The 20,497-nt window shown below is 44.8% G+C and overlaps 1 protein-coding gene across 4 annotated transcripts in view; it reads right to left on the bottom strand.

The window, feature by feature from the left end:
• ETV6 (ETS variant transcription factor 6) overlaps positions 1-20,497 on the bottom strand; it is a 235,683-nt gene that overhangs the window by 140,585 nt on the left and 74,601 nt on the right. For 2 of the 4 annotated variants that reach the window (XM_045781500.2, XM_045781502.2), the window contains exon 2: positions 4,032-4,161. The exons of 1 other annotated variant lie outside the window; for it this stretch is intronic. In XM_045781500.2, the coding sequence (XP_045637456.1) occupies positions 4,032-4,161 (130 nt within the window). The remainder of the gene's footprint in view (positions 1-4,031; positions 4,162-20,497) is intronic. One more of the 4 variants, XM_045781501.2, reaches the window with a different exon arrangement.

Raw genomic sequence — 20,497 nt, 5'->3', positions numbered from 1 at the left:
CTGAGGGGTCTTTGGCCCTTTAAGTGTTTTCAAGGTACAATGAGAGGCGTAGTTCCCATTAAGGACTAGAACTTTGTGTCCTTAACCTACCTGCTATAATTGTTGTACTTCAGCTCTTCTACCCTCAAGCTTAAAAATAAGTCAGTACCCTTTGTAGAAGGAGAAGCCCTTCCTATCTTCTCAGTAAACATACTTGTGTCTGCTCTCCTACTAAAACAGACAGGTTCCAGAAACCTGCTGCAGGACTGCTAACAGGCCTGGCCTGCACTTGTGGGCAGCGAGGAGGCCAGGCCAGGATGGCGCGGGGCTGGCCCTTCTCCCCTTGGCTCTCCTCCTTTCCTAGGCCCAGACTACCCCTCGTGGCCCTGGCAAGTCCTCCATAATCACCACTTAACACTTTGCTCCATTTATCACTTTGTTTTAATCACAGGCAAGTAGAAGGAAAGGCATGAGTTTCTACTTCTCAATAGCTTGCTAATTTGTCACACTGTGTCTTCAGACTGGGTAATGCTGGCATTTGCAGAACAAAATGGTGAGAAACCCTCAGTATGAGAATCTTCACTATTATGAGCCCTGCCTTCCTTCCAACCAGGAAAGGATATATTTTGACTTAAGAATGAAAAGAGAAAAAAGAGTTAAGTGAGAAGGTTTATCTGGAGATCAATGCAGACAAATGGTTTAAAAAGAAGACGACTTTGAGGCACACCAGTCTGGTGTGTATCTCTTTAAAACAAGCAGCTAAAAATGCTTTCAACCTAGCAATACCATAAATGTCCTGCTGCTGTCTTGGCTTCCAGATTCTTCCCCGTACTTTCCATGAGCATTCCATTGGGAATTGTCTGGAATCCCAGATTAAAACAGCAATAACCCAATTCCCTTGTTAGAATATTTATTTTCTTTTAGGTTTGAAAACCCAGCTGGGATGCATCTTCAAGTATATGGCACAGCCTCAACCATCCTAGGGACTACATGAGATGTTTCTCAAACAGCTCGATGGGCAGCTGAATCCTGGAACAGGAGAGGGAGGAGGGCAGCTCAGCCTCATGTGGAAAGCCCCAGCTGAGGACAAAGAGCAAGAACCTGGAAGCCTCCATTTTCAGAGGATTCAGTCCACGTCAGGATAACAGGGCTCATGCAGATTACCCGGCCGGTCTCTAAAGTCAGGCTGCCAGCAAAAGGCATTGCCCTGACCTGAATCCATACTCTAACACCTGATTATATTCTAAGATCGGCAGTAAGACGTTACAATCCTATATCTGATCACTATATATGTGGGGATCCATTCATCCATGCATCTCACCATCCGAGGGACATAAGCAAATTATTCCACAGTTCATTGACCAGTTAGAAGATTCCAGCCATAAACCATTTCAGCCACTATAGCCACATCGGTGAATATGGCTGAGTGTCAAGCCTGAATTCATCCACCTACCCAAAAAGTATTTATTAAACACACTTACACAGTGGTGTAAGACAAGAGCCTAGGCTGTGGAGTCAGACAGAACTTAGTTTTCATCCTGACTCTACCCCTTACTAACTGTGTGACCTTGGCAGGTTCCTTAAATTCTCTAAGCCTTAAATTCCTTATGTGTGGCATGAATATTAAAAGAACATCTACCTTACAGGTACTGCTGGGAGAATTAAATAAAATAATTTACATAGAGCACTCCACACAGTGCCTGGACCAGGGCACTACCACAACAAATACTGGCTAATACGGTTGTGTGCTAGGTGCATGGCAGGGCCTGCAGAGCAGTGGGAGGCAGCCCAGCTGAGGCCCATGAGGAAACTGTCTACTCCAGAAACTGTTGGTATAGAAGAGACGGTTCCAAGTACGGAGAAGGACTCCCTGAGTAAGATCATGATAGTTTAAAGTGAAGAGGGCCGTTAAACGTTCTCTTGTCCCGTCACAATATTGCATGGTAGGAAAAGGGGTATTAAGATGACTGACTCACAGTCAACCAGCTAGTTTAACAGCAGAACTAATTAAGAATGAAGATCTTCTAACTGGCTAGTTTGGTGTGTTTCTTTGTTTCTTCTGCCATGGTAACTACTTATGGGGAGGCAGTCCTGTGGTAAAAGGGCTTCCAAAAATAAAGGCATCCAGAGGCGAACCAAGAGTTAGGGCCTCCTTGGGGCGGGGGGTGGGGGGATGTCTCAAAACAAAGGGATAAAAAGCTATGACAGAAATCTCTGTTTGGGACAAGTGTTCATACATTTTTTTTTTCTCTGTACTCGTCTTTAAACTCTGTAAGGACAAGGAGTTTGGTCTGCTCTGTTCGTTTCGGTATCCCCAGCATCCAGAAGAGCGTCTGGTGCAGCACAGATAATCAATAACTATTTGTGGAATAAATGAATGAATGAGATTAGATAGTAGGATAGTTGCCTGCATGGCATGAGCGAGTTCGATCTGGAAGTGACTATTCCTGAAGCGAATATACTGGTCACAGGACAGCTTTTGGAGGAAAAGATGCTATTAGCTGACTCCAATTTCTTTTCCAGTCCTGTCTACTCCACTGGTGCCTCAACACTCCAGTCTACCAAGGACAGCAGTGCCCGCAGTCATGATCCTGGCATGGCACGGCCACCGGTCCAGTCGCATCTTTAAAAGTTCACTGTGGAGAAGATGGGAGAGTGGAGTTCTGCCCTTTACCTCCTTGCCCAAGTGAAGCTGGAATGTGCTGACTGCCACTTGTAGCAACTTTGTAAATACCGAGGGAAGGCTGCAGCAAGCTGGAGGAGGGAAGAAAAGGTTCTCCTGGCCCTCAGCCCCTCCCCATAATCCCCGCAATCCTCCTCACTGGAGGAGAAGGGATAAACCAGCAATATTCCCCTAGGACCTCCCAGCAACACAGTCACCTGATTCCCTGAATTCTCACACGGCAAGCGAAGAGAAGCCTACATCCTTGATCTCTTTTTGTTCTCCACTTTCAGCAAGCAACCTTCTGGCTTCTGAGGAGGGATGGAATAAGAGGAGGCGAGCATCCTGGGGAGCGTTACCATGCCAGAAAGACACGGCAAGCACAACCGTGCCACTGCCGTAGTATTCAGAATCAGCCAGGGAAGAGCCAAGGTGACCCCCCATGTCTTCTACAACCTGGACCTGCACCCTCGGGACAATATTCAAGCCAGAAAGCCTGGCGTTTTCTTGGCCACAGTGATCAGGGTGGGAATCAGGTGACTCATTCTCCCCAGCTGCCCCATCATGCTGTATCATCTAGGCTGGGCGGCAGCACAGGAAAGAAAGACAAAAAGGAAATGACAGGTGTCGGCTGCTTTGGAGGCTGGCCCCAAGAGCACAAGTGTGTTAGCCCCGATGCTCTGCCAAGCTGAAGTTGAGGACTCAGACAGGGAGCTGGGAGAGGCAAGGGACAGACACGATCTGAGAGAGAAAGGCGGAAAGACTGCAAACTGACCGGAGCGGCAGAGGCAACGCAGGCATCGGAGAACAGGAGAGGGTAGGAGAAGAAAGGACGGGATGGGAGGCCATATCTCGGCAGTAAAATGAAGGGAAGAAAAGCAGCCAGCATGCATTTAAAAAAAATTTTTTTTAAAGGAGGGGAGGCTCTGTAAAGAAAGGAAGAAGACATACCCTTAAAGCAAAGCGGGGAGGGAGTCTGACTCAGAAACTGCCCAAAATTTAGGGCCTATGAAAATACTAAAAAGAGGAGTTAAGTGTGAACTTAGGGAGACGGGCAAACTTTTCAAAAAAGTTCACTTTGCCTCTTAGGAGATTTAGTGGACTCTGCCATGTAGTGCACATTTCCAGACGTCGGGGTAACATGGCAACAAGGGACAGGAGTCTCAAGCTTTTCAATGCCATTCTTGGGGGGGGGGTACTGCAAACCAGCTTCGCAAAGTGGACACCGAGCAACAATTTCAGAGCTTGCCCCTCTCCAGCCCGAAGCGCCGCCCCCCCCCGCACCCCCTCCCCTGCATAGTCAGTCATTCCCCTCTCAGTCCGTCTGTCCTTCTGGCAGTGGTGGGGTGCGTGCTCCCTCCCACCCCCGCGCGCACACGCGAACACTCACGCAGGTGCGCGGGCAGGCGGATCGAGTCGTCCTCCATCCTGAGCGCTCGGGGCACTGGGACATGAAGTGGAGTCGAGGAAGCGTAACTTGGCACCGGGCTCTCGGGAGGTGTATATGAAATTCGTTCCTGCTGTTAAAAAGAAGGGCAGGAAGAGGGGAGGGGGAAGAAGACAATGAAGGCTTGGAACTGACTTGGGTGTGAAATCAGGGAGAGGGGTGCGGAGCAAAAGGGAGAGGGGGGCATTTGAGCGCTGGCGGATCAGGCTTCAGAGCAATCCCCCTCGCCCCCTCTCCAGACACTCCAGACACTTAGTTTGTCTTTCAGATCTCCAGCATTTGGGATTTAGAACAAGGCTCTGGAAAGACTGGACATAGGGCTTCTCCTTTAGACCCGGGTCAGTAGGTGTCCATTTCCCCCTCTCTGCACCATTGGTTTGTTCAAGTGAAAAGGGGAGACCAGGCGGAGGAAATGAAGCAGCATGTCCAAGAGGATGGCTTTAAAGAGTAGTCTCTCAAAAATTACTTCTTCAAGTCCCATAATGAATGTCACCCATACATTAAAACCATGTTTCCTCTTCTCTGGCAACATCCCCAGCTTCTAACACAAATATGATTCTGTACTCAGATCCAATGAGAGATGAGCTCAAAGTGATGGCTTGTAAGTTCTAGATTTAGTTAATAAATCTACAAGCAAGATTATTCTATGGTCCACCTATCTCGTTATAAGCCAAAAATATCTACTGCTTAATTTTTTTCCTTCATAGCAGGGAATTATCTACGACATTAATGACATCTCCTTGTCCCTTCATTCTCCAACTCAGAATCGATACTTCCTTTCCTTCTGAAATATTTCAGAGCTCATTCAAGAACTGTCGCATTTAAGGCAAGTACTGTTTAATTGAAGATACTTACTCAACTGACAAGGGAAGGGGGGAGGGGGACTTCTGCAGATGCACTGTTTAAATTCAAACAGACAGTGTTTGTTAGATCAATTAAAACAACTGGATGGGATGGGAAGGATTATTACTAGGCTTTAAGTTAAAACACAGCAAATAATGGCAAGGAACCAACTATTATGTTCAGCCAGAAGAGCAGTGCAATTTGCATCTGAGATCAACTACTTTGACTTAAAGTCCATACATAAATAAACATAACTTCCACTCGTTTCTGTGGTTCAACTGGGCAAAGTAAAGTGGGACATACAAGGTCCAAAAATTAGTTGGGGGAAAAAGATCAGTAAGATGCCATTATGAAAACAAAAATCAGGAGCAAAAGAAAAATCACAGATGAAAATAAAGCAAAGGGGGTGTTTATGTTTTGGAAAGACAGTTCTCTAACATTTTATATTTCATCAAATGTGCAAAGGGAAGCAGGGGAGTCCCCCTGGCTCTATAACCAAATTAAAGCTTCTCTTCTGCTCAGAGCCTGGAAAGTTTGGTGGTTGTGGTAGGAAGTTTCGATTTTAAATGAATATATACATATTTCTGTAATTTCCGAATGGAATCGCTATACCTTCCCTGAGGCATCCTTTACCAGCAACTAGGGCATTTGGAATTTTTCCTTTTAAACACACATCCTAAACTTTCCTCACGAATTTCTTTATTAAAGGCAGGCACAAACATCCTAGATTTCATTTCTGTATCAATCGAGATGTCCGGTGAAAGGTCACCCAGGGGCAAAAGCTTCAACTTCACTTTTCTTAAACTTTACCAAACATCACACATATTTTGAGTAACTCTAGCTTAAGGAGGAGTTATACTTTTTGGTGTTTGGTTCGGGGTTTTTGGGGTGAAAGAGGCAAAGACATCAACACACCTATGGGAAACATACAAAATCTGTTTAGGGGTTTTTCAAAGTGAGATGGGCTTTTTAAGCATTTTAAACACAGTCTGTTTTTCTAGTTTAACAAATTCTCCACACACTTCAACCCTCGAAAAAAAAAAAAAAAACCCAGTCCCAATATATGTCTAGATATCTTATCTGCCGTTAACTTTATTCCCAGAAATAGCTTTGTTTTGTTAGGGTTTTTGCAGAAGTGAAACTGTTGATGAAGAAAACACAGAGCAGCCAAAGAGTTTTCAAATGGCATGGCACGAGTGTGAGAAAAAAAGAAGATGGCATTTCATAATATGATGACTGTCTCCTAAAGCAAGGAGAGACTCACCAGATCCTGCAACTGGTGCCTGTGACAGGCCACGTCATTCTAGCTCCCTCGCCCCTCACCAAGTCCATCAAGGACAAAAATGGAAGAAACCCAGCCCCCAAAACCGCTTTTACTTTGTTTCCTGGGAAATCTACCTCTAGCCTACTGATAAGAGTCAAGCTAGGTATCACCTTTAAAATGTATACATTCTGACTTGCTAAATTATCACGCTGTCCCTTCATTTCACTGTCCTTTCTCAGGAGGTACCTCCCCACCCCCGGTATGCACGCACTTCTGCGTGGTTGTCTGTCCTTCCTGCTCTACTGAAATGCCACACTTCAATGTCTGCCCTGGCATTTTATACCACCCCCCATGTCCAAACAATTCTAGACAGAGAAAGATTCTAGATTCTCATTCCAGATGACGGTTTCAACTGAGCAATATTCCATGCAACACCATAAGCTTGGGGCGGGAAAAAGCTCTTTTTAAAAGGTTCCATGAAGAGATTTGTCAGTAGTAGCAGAAGAGAGGGTACCTTGACCAAGAGGGGTTAAAGCAAAATGCACTTCTAGGACCTTGAGCAATTTGCTAGCACCCATTACACACCTACCCTGACCCTGGATTCTGCAGCCATGAGAACACTCGGGGGACCCCAGAAAGGACACCACCCAGTACGTGGGCTCCTTTCCTAAATGGAACAAAACACACACCTGGGAATCCCACACCGCAGGCTTATCTCCCTTTGTCTCTCTTTTTGTTAATTTCTAGGGCGACTCACATGGTTCATGTGTTTTCATCAGTTCCTATAACCAGGCACGTAACATCTCCAAGGCACAACTTCCAGACTATCAGAAATTAGAAATAGGAAATACACACTCTCTCAGATGGAGACATCTAGACGGACAGGCTTAAGGAGACCAACATCCAGTTTCTCAAATCAAGGAAACCTCTTTATCCTCACAACTGCTTCTGTGGTCCGACCCCAACAAAGGGAAGGGGAGTGCCTGCTCACAGCTCATTCACCTCCAAAGCAAATTGTCAGTCGGATGAAAACCAGAGGTGTTTTATTTTAACAGTACAGAGGGGATAACGATTTTCCCGAGAGGATTATAACCACTGCTCTAATTAAATTAAAATGCTACAGACAGTGATATTAATGCACTCAAGTGTTGTAGGGGGATAAACTGCCGGTGGAGGTCAATGATGTGACTGAAAAGGCCGTGATGTGGTTACATGATTGTTTAGATGCTAAAAAAAAATAACAAAACGCGCTGCTCTCAAATTTGCAGACACAACCTATCAAACCAATGTGCAGAACAAAAGGGAAGCACCGCCATTTCTAAGACCAATTGTAATACCTTGGGGGGGGGGAGCAGCACAAAGCTCTGAAAAGAGAAAATAAGGCTAAAAATAGTTTTAGGCAAGGGATGAAATGTAAATTTCACTAACCATTATAGAAAGCTTTTCTTTTCTTTTTTTTTAATTTAAATGGAATATGGAGTAGGGTTGCTGCAAGCATTTAACTACCCTAACCAAAATGAGGTCTATTCCCTGTCCTCCTTCCTCCCCAAAACCATGAAGGGCCAATGAAGGGTACCCACTGGACTCTGCTCATTTTTAAATCAAGTGCTTAGGAACCTGTGACTATCACATAAAATCTGCTTAAAGATTTTATGCTCCGTAGGAGAATGGTATTTTCCTCTCCCCTCCTCCCCATGGCTGCATATCACAGAACAGAAGTCAAAAAATGAATATTCTTATTACCAAAAACGTCTTCCCTTTTCAAAATTATTCAATATAGAGCTTCTATAAATCATCGGGATCCCCCTGGTGCATTTACACATTTGTTTTTACACCATTAGTTCTTTAAAGAGGCTGAAGGGTTCAGACACTTAGAGCCTGTTGCTAATTAAATATTAACTTTCTGGAAATACAAAGCATTTCTGGAACTGAGAAAAAGAGAAGCAAAGTTTGTTTGTACTTGCAAAAAGATGGTTTACAGGTCACTTTAAAGATTCCTCTAAAGTGGAGACATCCGGATTCAGGAACTGTTTTCCCAAAACAGCCCCCAGCCCCACTGTGAATGCCAGATGACCCCAAGGATGGTTTCTGAAGCCTGTGTACAGTCCTGAGGAGGAAGAGTGCCACGAAACAGAGGGGTGACCATTTCTCAGGGAACTATAGTAAAAATTGTACAGGTGCCCTTTCATCGTGCTGCACTGCGCTGAAACTGACATCTCAGCCAAGACGGCCCACCTCCAGGGCCCAAGGTACAGTGGGCACGCTGGGAATACTCAAGCTCTGGAGGGAAGGAGCTCTTTCTCACCCTGCAGGATTTTAAGGAAAGCTGCCTGGGAAAGCCGATGCTCGTGCTTACAGTTTGTCTTCTACAGACCGAAGAGAAGACATGTCGCCTATAGGCAGTGATTTACCGAGAGTCACTAAACTGAAGCCAGAATGCGCAATTATTTAAGTCCACTCTTCTGGCTGCTAAATGATACAAGGTGGTGGCTGGAGCTTTCATTAAATAAGCTTTCATTAACCAGCAACATCCGTACGTCACCCAAAAACTGAGCAAGACAGAAGCTGGAGCGGCATGGTTTTCGAGGTTTTTGGCGCAGGGATGCAAACAGACATGCACGAGAACCTGAACTAACACACTCTCGAATGCCAAATCCTTTCACTTGAAAAACTACACTGAATATTTTGCTCACCCCCAAAGGTGGCAAGATCAACTTGGAGAACTTGGGAAAAGATGCAAACACCAGTCTGCTTTTCTAAATACACACTGTACCCAGGGCCACAGGCCACAGCGGCTTTGGCATTTCCCCAGAAGGAAGCTGTACGCCTTAGGATCTGCGATATACCTGGGGGTCTGCGGTATTCCAACAGGAACTGTGAAGTAGAAAACCAGCTCCATCAAATCCCAGGAGTGAAGTTGTGATGCTAGCTTTCCATCCCCTAGGGGCTTGGGAGACATCTATCCCAGAGGCCCAAGCAGGCCCTTCTCTTAGCGTCCAGCTCCTGTCCTGAGAGAAACATCCCTCTGAGTGCTGAGCCACTGGATTTGTACAGCCCGATCGGTCTTTGGCTTTTAACGTGCTTGCAGTGATTTCAGGGGAAAAATAGGGATACCCTGTGCAAGTTAGAAGAGGTGGAACTACACTCCTGATCCCTGTGGCTTCTGTCCTTGTCGCCCAGATGCCCATTCAGCCCTTGGAAGGGGGTGTGGGAGCATGCATCCGAGATACCACACACACACCGATGGGGAGATCTTCCTAGTAGCCCGGCTAACTCATCTAAGAAGGATTCTCTTGCTTTAGACACTTGAGCAGATGGGTTCAGGACCTGAAATATGCAGATTCCTGTATACTTACAACTGAAATAACCCCCTTCCTCACCTTCCAAAATCAGAAGATAGTATATCTTGTCTATCAATCAGTCACAATTCGTTACAGCATCTTAAGCCTTCCTTTTGCCCAGAACTATGTTATCTGTGCACAGCAAAGTGAATAAAAAAGAAGTGTGAGCAATGGGCCCCATAGTCCAACATTGCTGTAAAAGGTCACGAGGGTATTTTTTCCCCTATCATTGTTATGAGATACTTCAGCATTCATCAAGCGTCCACTAGGAGCCAATGCCTGGACTAGGCATTATAAATTCTGCCACCATCAAGTTCTCAAATTTCCACGATGGTCCCAATATTTAAAATCCTGTATCACTCTACATACACACACACATGCGCGTGCACACACACACGGGCCCTCATAATAAATACTTACATCCTTCGGAACATATGTGGATATGTTAGTTGGATAATACAGTCACTGCAACAATCAGGAAGGGGAGCTAGCATTCGGGGAGCACTTGGAATGTGCTTGCCATGAAGCCTTTATTTTAGACTCACAATAACCCTGCAAGGAAGGCATGACTGTCTCCATTCCAAAGGAGGAACCTGACCTAAAGATTGCAGGGGTTAAGCAATCCTGTTGACGTCTCCAGCTCATGAGATGGTATGGCTGGTCTGAAGAGGAGAAATAAGATACTACATGTAAGTAGCACCAGCCCATCGGCAGTGGCTTCACAACTTATGGGGAATTCCCAGAGAGAAGTCCAAGCTTGTCAGAATCATTGCAGCTCTGGGATATTCCATTGCTTTGTGCCCCCACTCCTCACAGAATTGTGTGGGGTTCCTGAGAGTCACTCCACAGAGCCGCCTAAGCCAGGGTGCTGACTTTCCGCAGCCTGTTGCTTATCCTATTGGGAGTAGAGATGAAGAGAGTAAATGCATTTAGCTGAGGAAGGGACTAAACATGACACATGAGAGAAGCTCTCCTGCCATGACCTCTGAGCAGAGGTAGCCATTAGGATTCATCCAGGTATTACCTGTGGGACACAACACGCAGAGCCGCCAGGGCCTTTGCAGATTACTTGTGCATATGATGACTTCACCTGGTACAGAAATCTCATCTGAGGTAATTTTTGAGTAAAAATATGTTACTTTTATCTCTAAGATTTTAACAACAACAAAACACATTTCCCTTACTCAACTACTTTCCATTTATCTAGTGAGCAGCAAATCTCAATGTACAGGAGAGACACGCAGGAGCGGTGAGGAGGAAAGGCCCTGTCAACATTCATTCATGCCTAGAGTGAGAACATCTGTCTGCCAAGAAGGAGCTGAGTCTGCCTCCAGAAACCGAGTGGCCACTGTCCCATGATGCTTCTCCAACAGTCTTTAGAGGCAGACTCCATTCTCTCAGATGAGGAATCGATAAAGGCGCTAAGGATACAGGTGGCCCGTGGGGAAGAAAAGATTTAAAGGATCCTTCTAGAGGTCTTCAAATATGGGAAGGACAAGTGTAAGGCAGAGATAAGGCTTCCCCACGGCACCTCAGAGGACAGGGCCAGCTGCATATACCCACGTGCTAGAAATATGTATGTGGCATATTGCTCCCCCTCAAGCCAGTTGAAGCTGACGCTAGAAGGTGACTCTACGAGGGGTTCCTACATGGGGAAGGAACTCAAGTAGAACCTGAAGATGCCTCAGGACTCCAAGATGCTGTCTTATATGATCTTATATCCCCTGGCAAGTCAGAGCTTATTACAATGCGGGCAGAACAGATGTAAACAAAGCCTCGCCACCACCGTCCCCTCCTCTCTCCATCAGAACTCCCCAAGTCCCCTCACAGAATGCAGTTGTTCTACCAAATATTATTAGAAACAGCACAAGTGTCTAGAACTAGGAGCTAACCCTTTAAGACAAGCACCAAAGCAAAAAAACAAAAACAAAAAACACCTCAAATAGATTTCTTTATTGTTCCAATTTAAAAGATTTTAATTAAAATCCTTTCCAACCCTGAGATGGTATGAATTTCTTTCCTTTTTTTTTTTTTCCTGAATTTCTTAAGTATTTCTGACATGAATCGTAAGCAGAATCTCAAGCTGTGATTCCTCTGCATGCCAGGTTGTGGTTTCCAGGGAGGTCTATTCTTGAAGGACGCTCAGCTCACTTGGCTGGAACCCAGTGCTAACACAGGTGAGGTCACAGGCTTTCGACCTGGATGGGAAAATTAAATGCCTGCGTTCCGTGGCCCCAACCACCCCCTAATCCCTGCCATGATGGAGAGGACTGCTTTCGCTCTGAGCGGAGATTAGGTGAGCTCACCAACGTACCTCATTGCTCCTGGAAACCCCACGAAAGGGCATGTCCTACTGACAGTGGGTCGCTGCAGTGTAAGAAAGGTGGTGTGACTTTATACGCAATCTGCAGGTGTTATCTCTGCGAAAAATCAAGCCTCAAATCCAAATTGTTGGCTTTATCCATAAATGCCCCAGAGCTTTGGATCAACCTTTTGAAAAGAGGGTCACTAAATCCTTTCTTCCTAACTAATTCTAATAGCAAAAGAAATACGCACTTAAATTCACAGCAGCTTATATCCTGGGCACAACAAAGTGGCCAAGTTCGGCTCTTGATTAGCTGCTTTCTCCTCCATTAATGCCATTCCCCTTAATGATCTGGCCATTACAATTAGCCAGGATGCGGTGTCCCTGCCTGGGGCTAACGAGTAATGAACTGAGAGAGTTGCTATTTAGTTGTATCAAGGGCGCCATTAGAGAGCGCTTCTCAATTTCTCCCCCCAGAGGAGAGACACCTTCCAGGCATGTTCCACCTGCCACGTGACCGCTCTCCTAGAGCCCTCACAGTGCCCCTGTGGTGGGAGCCAAGTCCCCTGGGGTGGTGGGACCTTACGACCCGGCCGAGAACGCAGGTCAGACTTGCGCAGAGCATTAACCATTTGTCCCTCCTCCGCTTCCACCAGCTGCCTCGAGGCTCCTAAACCCTTCACCCTTCCCCCATGCAGCTTTCTCCCGTGTTACACCACTCTGGGCTTTGCTCATCTTCACTTCTTTCTTGACCGGCTGTATCCTGGAAGTCTCGTAAAAGGAAGAGAGAGAGAAAGAGAAGCTACGGCCTGAACCCACAACCCCAGCTGTCTGCTGGGGTGGTGGCTGCAGGGGAGGCAACTCAGACCTCCCTTAAAATGAAGAAGCCTTTTTTAATCCTAAGAAATAGCAGGTTTTCAAGATTTGATACCAGAGCAAGATTTACATTCTCATTCAAATGACAGTAATCCAGAGAAACACTGAATAAAACCGAATAAAGTCTAAAAACAGCGGCCCCAAGGAAGCTGTCTGCATGAAGTCCTACAACTTCCTCACTGGATTCGGTCCCTTTCTAGTGAACCAGGAAACACCCCCACCCCACCATATGGGGTACACCAGTCTGTAAGGCAGAAGGCTGGGGAAAGGCCCCTACCATGGTCAGACTGAACAAATACCCTCGCTCTCCATAGATCAGATCACTCCTGGGCTGCCTCAGGCCGCGGAGAAATAAATATAAATAGAAAAAGCCCTGCAAACTATACCTAGAGTAACAAGCGCAAATTAGATCTGGAAAAGATTTATATCTCTGGAAAATGTTTACCACCAAAATACTTTCAACAGAATGACGTAAGAGCACCATACTTAAAAAGCAGCATAAGAGAAAGAAGTCAACCTCTCTTCAGCGTTGCCGTCTTGAGAGACTGGCATACCCGTACCCAGCCTTTACTGTCACAGAACATTATTTGAAAGATAAATGAGATGAAGCTTGTAAAATATTATGAGTTTCTTCAAACAAAGTCTCTCCATAAATGCAAGGCTTTATTATGACAGGGAATGTAGAAGTCCCAAATAAAGCACTACTTTTTGTGTATGCTCTAAGAATTCAACCTGTCTTTATGTTGTAACACGAGAACTTAATTAAAACCAAGACAAGACTGACATGACCTCACTCTATAACTGACAGGAATTAGGGCCGAATTGAACTCTCATCCCCCCTCCCACTCCAGCCTCTACAACACCTTTAAAAAGTAACATATAAACAACCTGGAATACTGATCACCAGTGTCACACACCCGCGTTTCCTCTTTCAGAAAAACTTTTCCAGAAGTAATAACCATCATGGCAAGTATCTTCTACCTCTACTGCCTATGCTTATCAAAAATCCCAGGAATTCCCTGATTCTTAGACACGAGACTCCTGAAAAGAACTCAGAAAAGGCATCTTCTCCTTTGCTGTGGTCATGGTTACAAAGACCAAGGAGTTTTGTTTTTGACAATGGATTTCTGTGTGTCAGAGATGACAGCAGTAATTATCAGAATATTAAACAGCTTGAAATAAGGAAATGCCTGTGCTACACTCTTGGAGCCCTGTTGTTAAGACTAACAATTTATTTTAATAAGATCCATGCCTTCATTAAAACGATTACGGCTCCACAGTACATGAAAAATATGCTTGAATTTCCATATACTCCAGGGATTCAGGATCAGTTAACAATCAAGGAAACACACATTCTACATCATGCATTCCGAATCTTGGCTGCACAAGAGAATCATCTGGAGAAACTCTAAGAAGAAAAAAAATTCTGGGGCACCTCGGTGGCTCAGTCAGCTAAGTGTCTACCTTCAGCTCAGGTCACGAACCCAGGGTCCTGGGATCAAGCTCCATGTCAGGCTCTCTGCTCAGCAGGGAGTCTGCCTCTCCCTCTCTCTCTGTGCTCCCTCTCTCACTCTGTCTCTCAAACAAATAAAAAAATAAATAAAAATCTTAAAAAAAAAGAAAAGAGGGGGTGCCTGGGTGGCGCAGCGGTTGAGCGTCTGTCTTCGGCTCAGGGCGTGATCCCAGCGTTATGGGATCGAGCCCCACATCAGGCTCCTCTGCTGTGAGCCTGCTTCTTCCTCTCCCACTCCCCCTGCTTGTGTTCCCTCTCTCGCTGGCTGTCTCTATCTCTGTCGAATAAATAAATAAAATCTTGAAAAAAAAAAAAAGAAAAGAGAACAAAAAAAATTCCAGTATCCAAGTAAATCAGCCAGGTATCAGTATCTTTAAACCTCCCCATGCGATTCCAATAGGCAGAGGGGTAAGGCTCAGAATCAAGACACAAATAAATACTGTGAATCAAGACACATTAACTGATTATCTTTCACAACAGTGTTTTAGAAATGTTATTAACCAGGTGCCTGGGTGTCTCAGTTGGTTAAGCGTCTGTCTTCAGCTCAGGTCATGATCCCGGGGTCCTGGGATCGAGTCCCACATTGGGCTCCCTGCTCAGTGAGGAGTCTCCTTCCGCCTCTCTCACCTGTTTGTTTTCTCTCTCTCGCAAATAAATAAATAAAATCTTAAAAAAAGAGAGAAGCCTTAGTAACCAATCTGTTAACTGTCCTTCCCTCCTAAGTTGCTCCTGTTCTGCCATTACCATAAAATGGAGATTATCAGCACAATTCAGGAAGTTCCTGACGGATGACTACCTGACCTACATAGGAACAAGGGCCCCAGACAGGTGTGCCTGCATTGGTTCCTCTTCCCTCCCAACTGCCTCTGGAGTTTCCCCCAAACCCACCAGCAGGAAGCCTGTTCTGCCTCACTTTCTGGGGCTCCACGCAGAGCCTGTGTTCTCAGCACTGACTGCACTTGACGTGTGTAGCAGGAGCAAGACAAGGTTAATGAAGGAAAAGCAAGAAGGAATGAAAACCTGTTCCACTTCTGGCCTGCCCTCCCTTCCCCTTCTCACACCCAGAAGGGTCTGTCTGTCTTCACATGCCCAGACCCCGGACTCCCTTCATGCTCAAGAATGAATCCCCATCAAATAGCTTGGAGACTAGGGAGCCTCTTTTCCCCAGGTGAGGGGCATGGTCCCCATGATGGCGGCCATGGCTGCATTTGTGCCATTCTAAAGGGGTGCGTGGGCCCCACGTGCCCCCAGAGTAACCTTGCTACTAGTGGTTAGATCTTTATTTTTGCACATGAACTATCGACCCACTATAATTTGAAGAAATAGCTTGAGCAGCCGACTTCTTGATAAAATCTTAGAACCCTAAACTAGTAGAAATCTTGAGCCTGCAAATGCTCTTTACCAAGATACCCTTCAGTTACCAAAAGCCCTTCAATTACAGGCTGTTCTATCCTCCTAACACCCCTAAGAGTCATGTCACCGCAACTAATACAAAACCTAGTTGACAGATGTAGGAATTGAGGCTGAAGGGTTAACAAGGTTCTTGAAGGAGTCGTATAACTGCTCTGTTTGAAGCTAGTGGCCCTAAATTCAAAGACGTCATCTTTCTACACAGTTACCTCCTGCCTAGAATGTTTTTAAACTCAAGATAAAATCTGGGTATAAAGTGGCCCATAAGGGGAAGGGTGGCTTACTGAAGAGCCCAGCTGAGTTATTTATTCGTTCCTTGATAAAAACAAAAACGAACAAAACAAAACCTCTGGGGGGAGGGAAGCCACTGAAAACTTAAGTTCTTCCTCTAAAACAAAATTTTCAAGTTTAAAAGCCATCTTGATGTTATTCGTATTTTATCTCCTCTTCCTTTAAGTAAAATACAATTCTGAAACAGCGATAGAATCATGGCAAGAATGTGACTTTAGCATCTGAAATCCACTCAGGTGTTGAAACTACTACAGCGGATGGTAATTCTCATCGCATCTTTAGAAAGCAACTTGCAAACCAAGCTGTGAAAGCACATTGCAGTATCACCGCCAGTCAGGCCTCACCAGTGGTGTCAACAACAGCTCCAACACGGAGCTGCCAACAACCGAAAGTCTATAAATAGGAAGATCTGGAAAGTTGAACCAGAAAGTTGAAATAGGGACTCTGAAAACCACTTGGAGCTAGAAGGGTCCAAACAGGAGCTAGCAAAGGGCTGCTATGTCCTATACTGCTATGGAATTCCCCTCGAGTTGGATTTCTTTATTTTCCTCGCCACAAGCAAATCAAATCTATGCTGACGATCACCAAGGTTTCTGCCTGAAGAAAAGGAGCAGGGTCTGAAGAAACACAAATGACAAAGCACTAACTAGTTCTCTGCATGAGAATCAGTGGCTTCCGTGTGGGGTAAAAATGCATTTGAAAATCATTCTGATTAGCACAAGCAGAGCTATCCTCTCAATTAACTTATAGCAACTTTCTCTTAAAAAAGTCCTAATAATACTTCCAGTGGGTCCCCTAGGGCATTATCTAGACCAATGCTGTCCAGCAGAAATACAGCGCGAGCTACGCGTATCATTTAACATTTTCCACTAGGCACATGAAAAAAAGGGACAGGTAAAATTAATTTAAATAATACATTACATTTAACCCAATGTATCCAAAATATTCTTTTGAAACACAAATCAATAAATTTATTCAGATATGTTCTTTTTTTTTCATAGTAGGTCTTTGGAATCTAGTGTGTAGTTTACGTTACAGCTCAAATCAGACACCAAATTTTCACTGGAAATACTCAATCTGTATTTAGAGTTCACACAATTTATAGTTGAAAAGGTAAATTCCCATACCCAAGCTGTTCCAAACACACTTTAAAAGATTTTTAATAAAAATCAAGTAAATTCTAAAATTGAAATTAATTAAAATGAAATAAGTTAAGAATTCAGCTTTTCTGTTGCACTAGCCATTTCCATATATAGCTACTGCGTATTATGGGTTAGACACTGGGACGGTGCACACCCCACAGGAATGAGTGGAGGTCACAAGGTGTGATGTTATCCCACATCCTTTCTGAAACATCATGAACTCTGAGTAGACAATGACTACAGATGGCCCATGTTCCTCTTCTTGCATTTCTCCAATTGCAGTGGTCAGTCATCAGAGTCCTCTAAACCGGAAGCCATTTACAGAGAAGGACAAAGGGGACAGAGGTACTTCCTGCCCCTCTCCTCGGTAACGATGAGCCTCTCAGCACTCAGCAGAACACAGAGGAGTTTGGACTCCATCAAGAGAAGTCTTTTACTTTCTTCTTCTTATCAATATCTATCTTCCTCTGTCTCTCGCTCGCTCGCTCTTTTTAATTACCTAACAAATTTCCCTGGGAGCTGAAAAACAAGTCCGTTCAGGACGCCACTTTGCAGCTTCCGCTCTCCTCCCCAATACAAATGATCACTGTGCATTGCAACCTTCCCTCACTGGGATGTTCTTGAACTTGGCCACAACCGTCCTTAGGCGCTGCCTAGAAACAGAACCCACCTGCAGCTCCTAAAGCTTTGGGCACTCTGTTTAATACTAACGATGTCTCCCATCTACAACTCTGAACCATAAAACAGAGGTTTCAATTTCACAGAAGACACTGTGCCCTCATCAGAAGAACGATGTATCTAGTCAGGAGAAAACAGAACTAGAGTGAAAGTAAAGCCCTCTACAGAGTAAATGATACGATTCTAAGTTTCTTGAGAGCAAGTCGGGGTCGGACCCGCGCTCACTGGAGCAGCTGCTGAAAAGAAACACAGGTGTCATGGCCTGGGACTGATGCTCTCCCAGAAGGACATCCTTGCGTCCCTCCCCCCATATACTCCATCTCTTACTAAGTCTAACCCTACAGTTGTAATGCAACTCACATTTCCCCCCTACTGATTCTAGCCATCTGTATGTGCCTTCCCTTCCTCACAAGCCTGAAGAACAACACAAGTGTAAAGGCATACACTTTGTTCAGGCAACACACGCTCAATATTCCCCGCACACTAATTCTTCCCATTAAAACGACAAAAACTACAAGAAGAAGGCAGGGCAGACTTGCGTCTCCATTTCCTCAGCTACAAAATGGAGACAACTGTGCTGACTGACTGCCGAGGTTTTGAGTAAATCCACTGAGTTAAAATATGAAAAAGGCCACGCAAACCATGTCACGTTCTCCTCATGCAGTGGTTTCCACTACTTTCAGACTTAGGTTCGAAGACTACTGCTGCCTCCCCGGTCCACAACTTTCATCAAGAACTAACAAAAAATGCATAAGTCTTGTCGCATTTTATGTGTGCACAATAGATCACTGGGAAGAGACGAGCAGGCAGTGTTCTCCTCGGTTGAGACCGGAAAAAGAAATCAGCCTCAAATCAGAGGCCGGCCTTGAGTGTGTTACACCTCAAATGCAGGACAAAGGGGTAAGGTGAAAAGTTCACACGCCCCGGAGTGTCTTAACACCTAAATAAAAAAGCAGTTATTTCAAATCCACTGTCGATCACTTTCTAGTTCAATAAAGATGCTAAGACAACTTCTTATATTCGAGTATAGGGTTTTAGCTCTATCATCCCAACTCAGGGTTTTAAGAAGCTCGTTCCCCTCCATGGGCTCAACTGCCCATTCAGGGCTTCCTGTCCTGTCTCTCCTCCTGTCTCAGGCCAAGCCCCCCAGTCTGTGCACGCCTGCCCTTGACTGTGGATCTACGTCTTGTCTTCACAGTTTGTTTCCAGGTTGATGGCTTGCGGGAGCTTGGACTTCCATTTTCCTGTGTCTACATCCATATTGGGGGCCTACCTCACCTTCACCTGCTTCTTAGACCCCCCCCCCCGACAGCACACTAGAGACCCAGACCCTCCCACTCACCCAGGAGGGAAGGCTGTCATTAGCAGAAAACTCCAGGTGAGCAGGGACTTGCCTGTTCTGTTGCCATGGCATCTAGAGTCCTGCCTCTTGGCTGGCACTAGACACTCATTGTTGGATGGGTGGATGAATGGATGGACGGATGGATGGATGGATTGAATGAGCCTCAGTAGATAATCTCACCAAGAGCATTTCTTGGTGCCAACACAAACTCGTCTTTTGTCTTGTGTTTTCCCCTAGGGCTACCTAGTGACTGATTGATAAAGTTTTAAGTCCAACTGTTACATAAGAATCTTGCGAGGATCTGTCAACACTGCCTCATCTCCTCTTACTTCTCTCCAGGAGGCATGTTCCCTGCCCACTCATCCAGCTATCTGACTTGTTTTTAGGCCTTATTCCAGGTGGCTCCAAGTTCCTGGAACACCTTACCTATATACTATGATCCCGTCACATCAATTCTGATGCCTTGTGAGACAGACCTTTTTAATGTGGTGATAATTATTCCAGTGACACCCTCCTGCCCAAGAAATACTTTAGAAATACCTCCTTTAGGACTTTCAGAACCAAATTATAATGATTTATTGCTATTCTTTGTATCTGACCAAACACAGCTTCAAGTACTCATCAGACTTGAGGCCAAGTAATTTTGGCTATTTCCAAAATTGAAATCCCTCCTCAAGGACCAAAGTTGTTTATTACTCTATTATCTATATAATGGTTCTCTCTCACAAAGACTTAAGAAAGTGGCGGCAGACTATGTTTGTGCTGGTGACTCTACTATCCCTAGCAAAGCCTGACACACCGTACGTATGCAACGAATGAAGGAGTGAGTGAATGATCTGAAGACCTTCCTAAAAGATTTTTTATTCAATGAATACATGCCTGGCCCAGCTAGGTGTTGAGAACATGGAGATGAGTAAGAAAAACAATCTTTATTTTCTTTAAAGAGCTTAAAGTCTAGAGGAGGAAAAAAAAAAAACTTAAGGAAAAATATTTATTGTCAGCTCTTACATAGCAGGCACATATATTATTTCATTTAAATTTCCCAGCAATCCAATTAAGTGTGACATTTTAATTCCCATTTTAAAGACTAAAAAATTGGGATTCAACAATGTTACATAAACTGCCTAATGTTAATAAGTGATAAACCAGTCTTTGAACCCAGAGCCTATGAACTGAGGGTCTTTCTTCCATGACAACAAGCAAGGAGTGCACAATTCAAGTAAACGTTTTATATTTTAAGGGACTACTTTGAAACTCTAAAGGAGACAACACGTATGTGGATATTTGACTGCTGGTACAAGTATCCCATTTTTAGCCTTACCCCTACTGCTCTAGAAATCACATTAGGTGACGCACCAATTCTGATTTCACTAAGAGGTAAGCCCTCCAAAGACCAGCTCTCTT

The sequence above is a fragment of the Ursus americanus genome, chromosome 25 (assembly GCF_024610735.1).
Source record: "Ursus americanus isolate L20-20 chromosome 25, mUrsAme1.1.p, whole genome shotgun sequence".
NCBI classification, from domain to species: domain Eukaryota; kingdom Metazoa; phylum Chordata; class Mammalia; order Carnivora; family Ursidae; genus Ursus; species Ursus americanus.
Note: the sequence above shows the minus strand (reverse complement) of the source record. Positions and strands in the feature narration are given on the sequence as shown.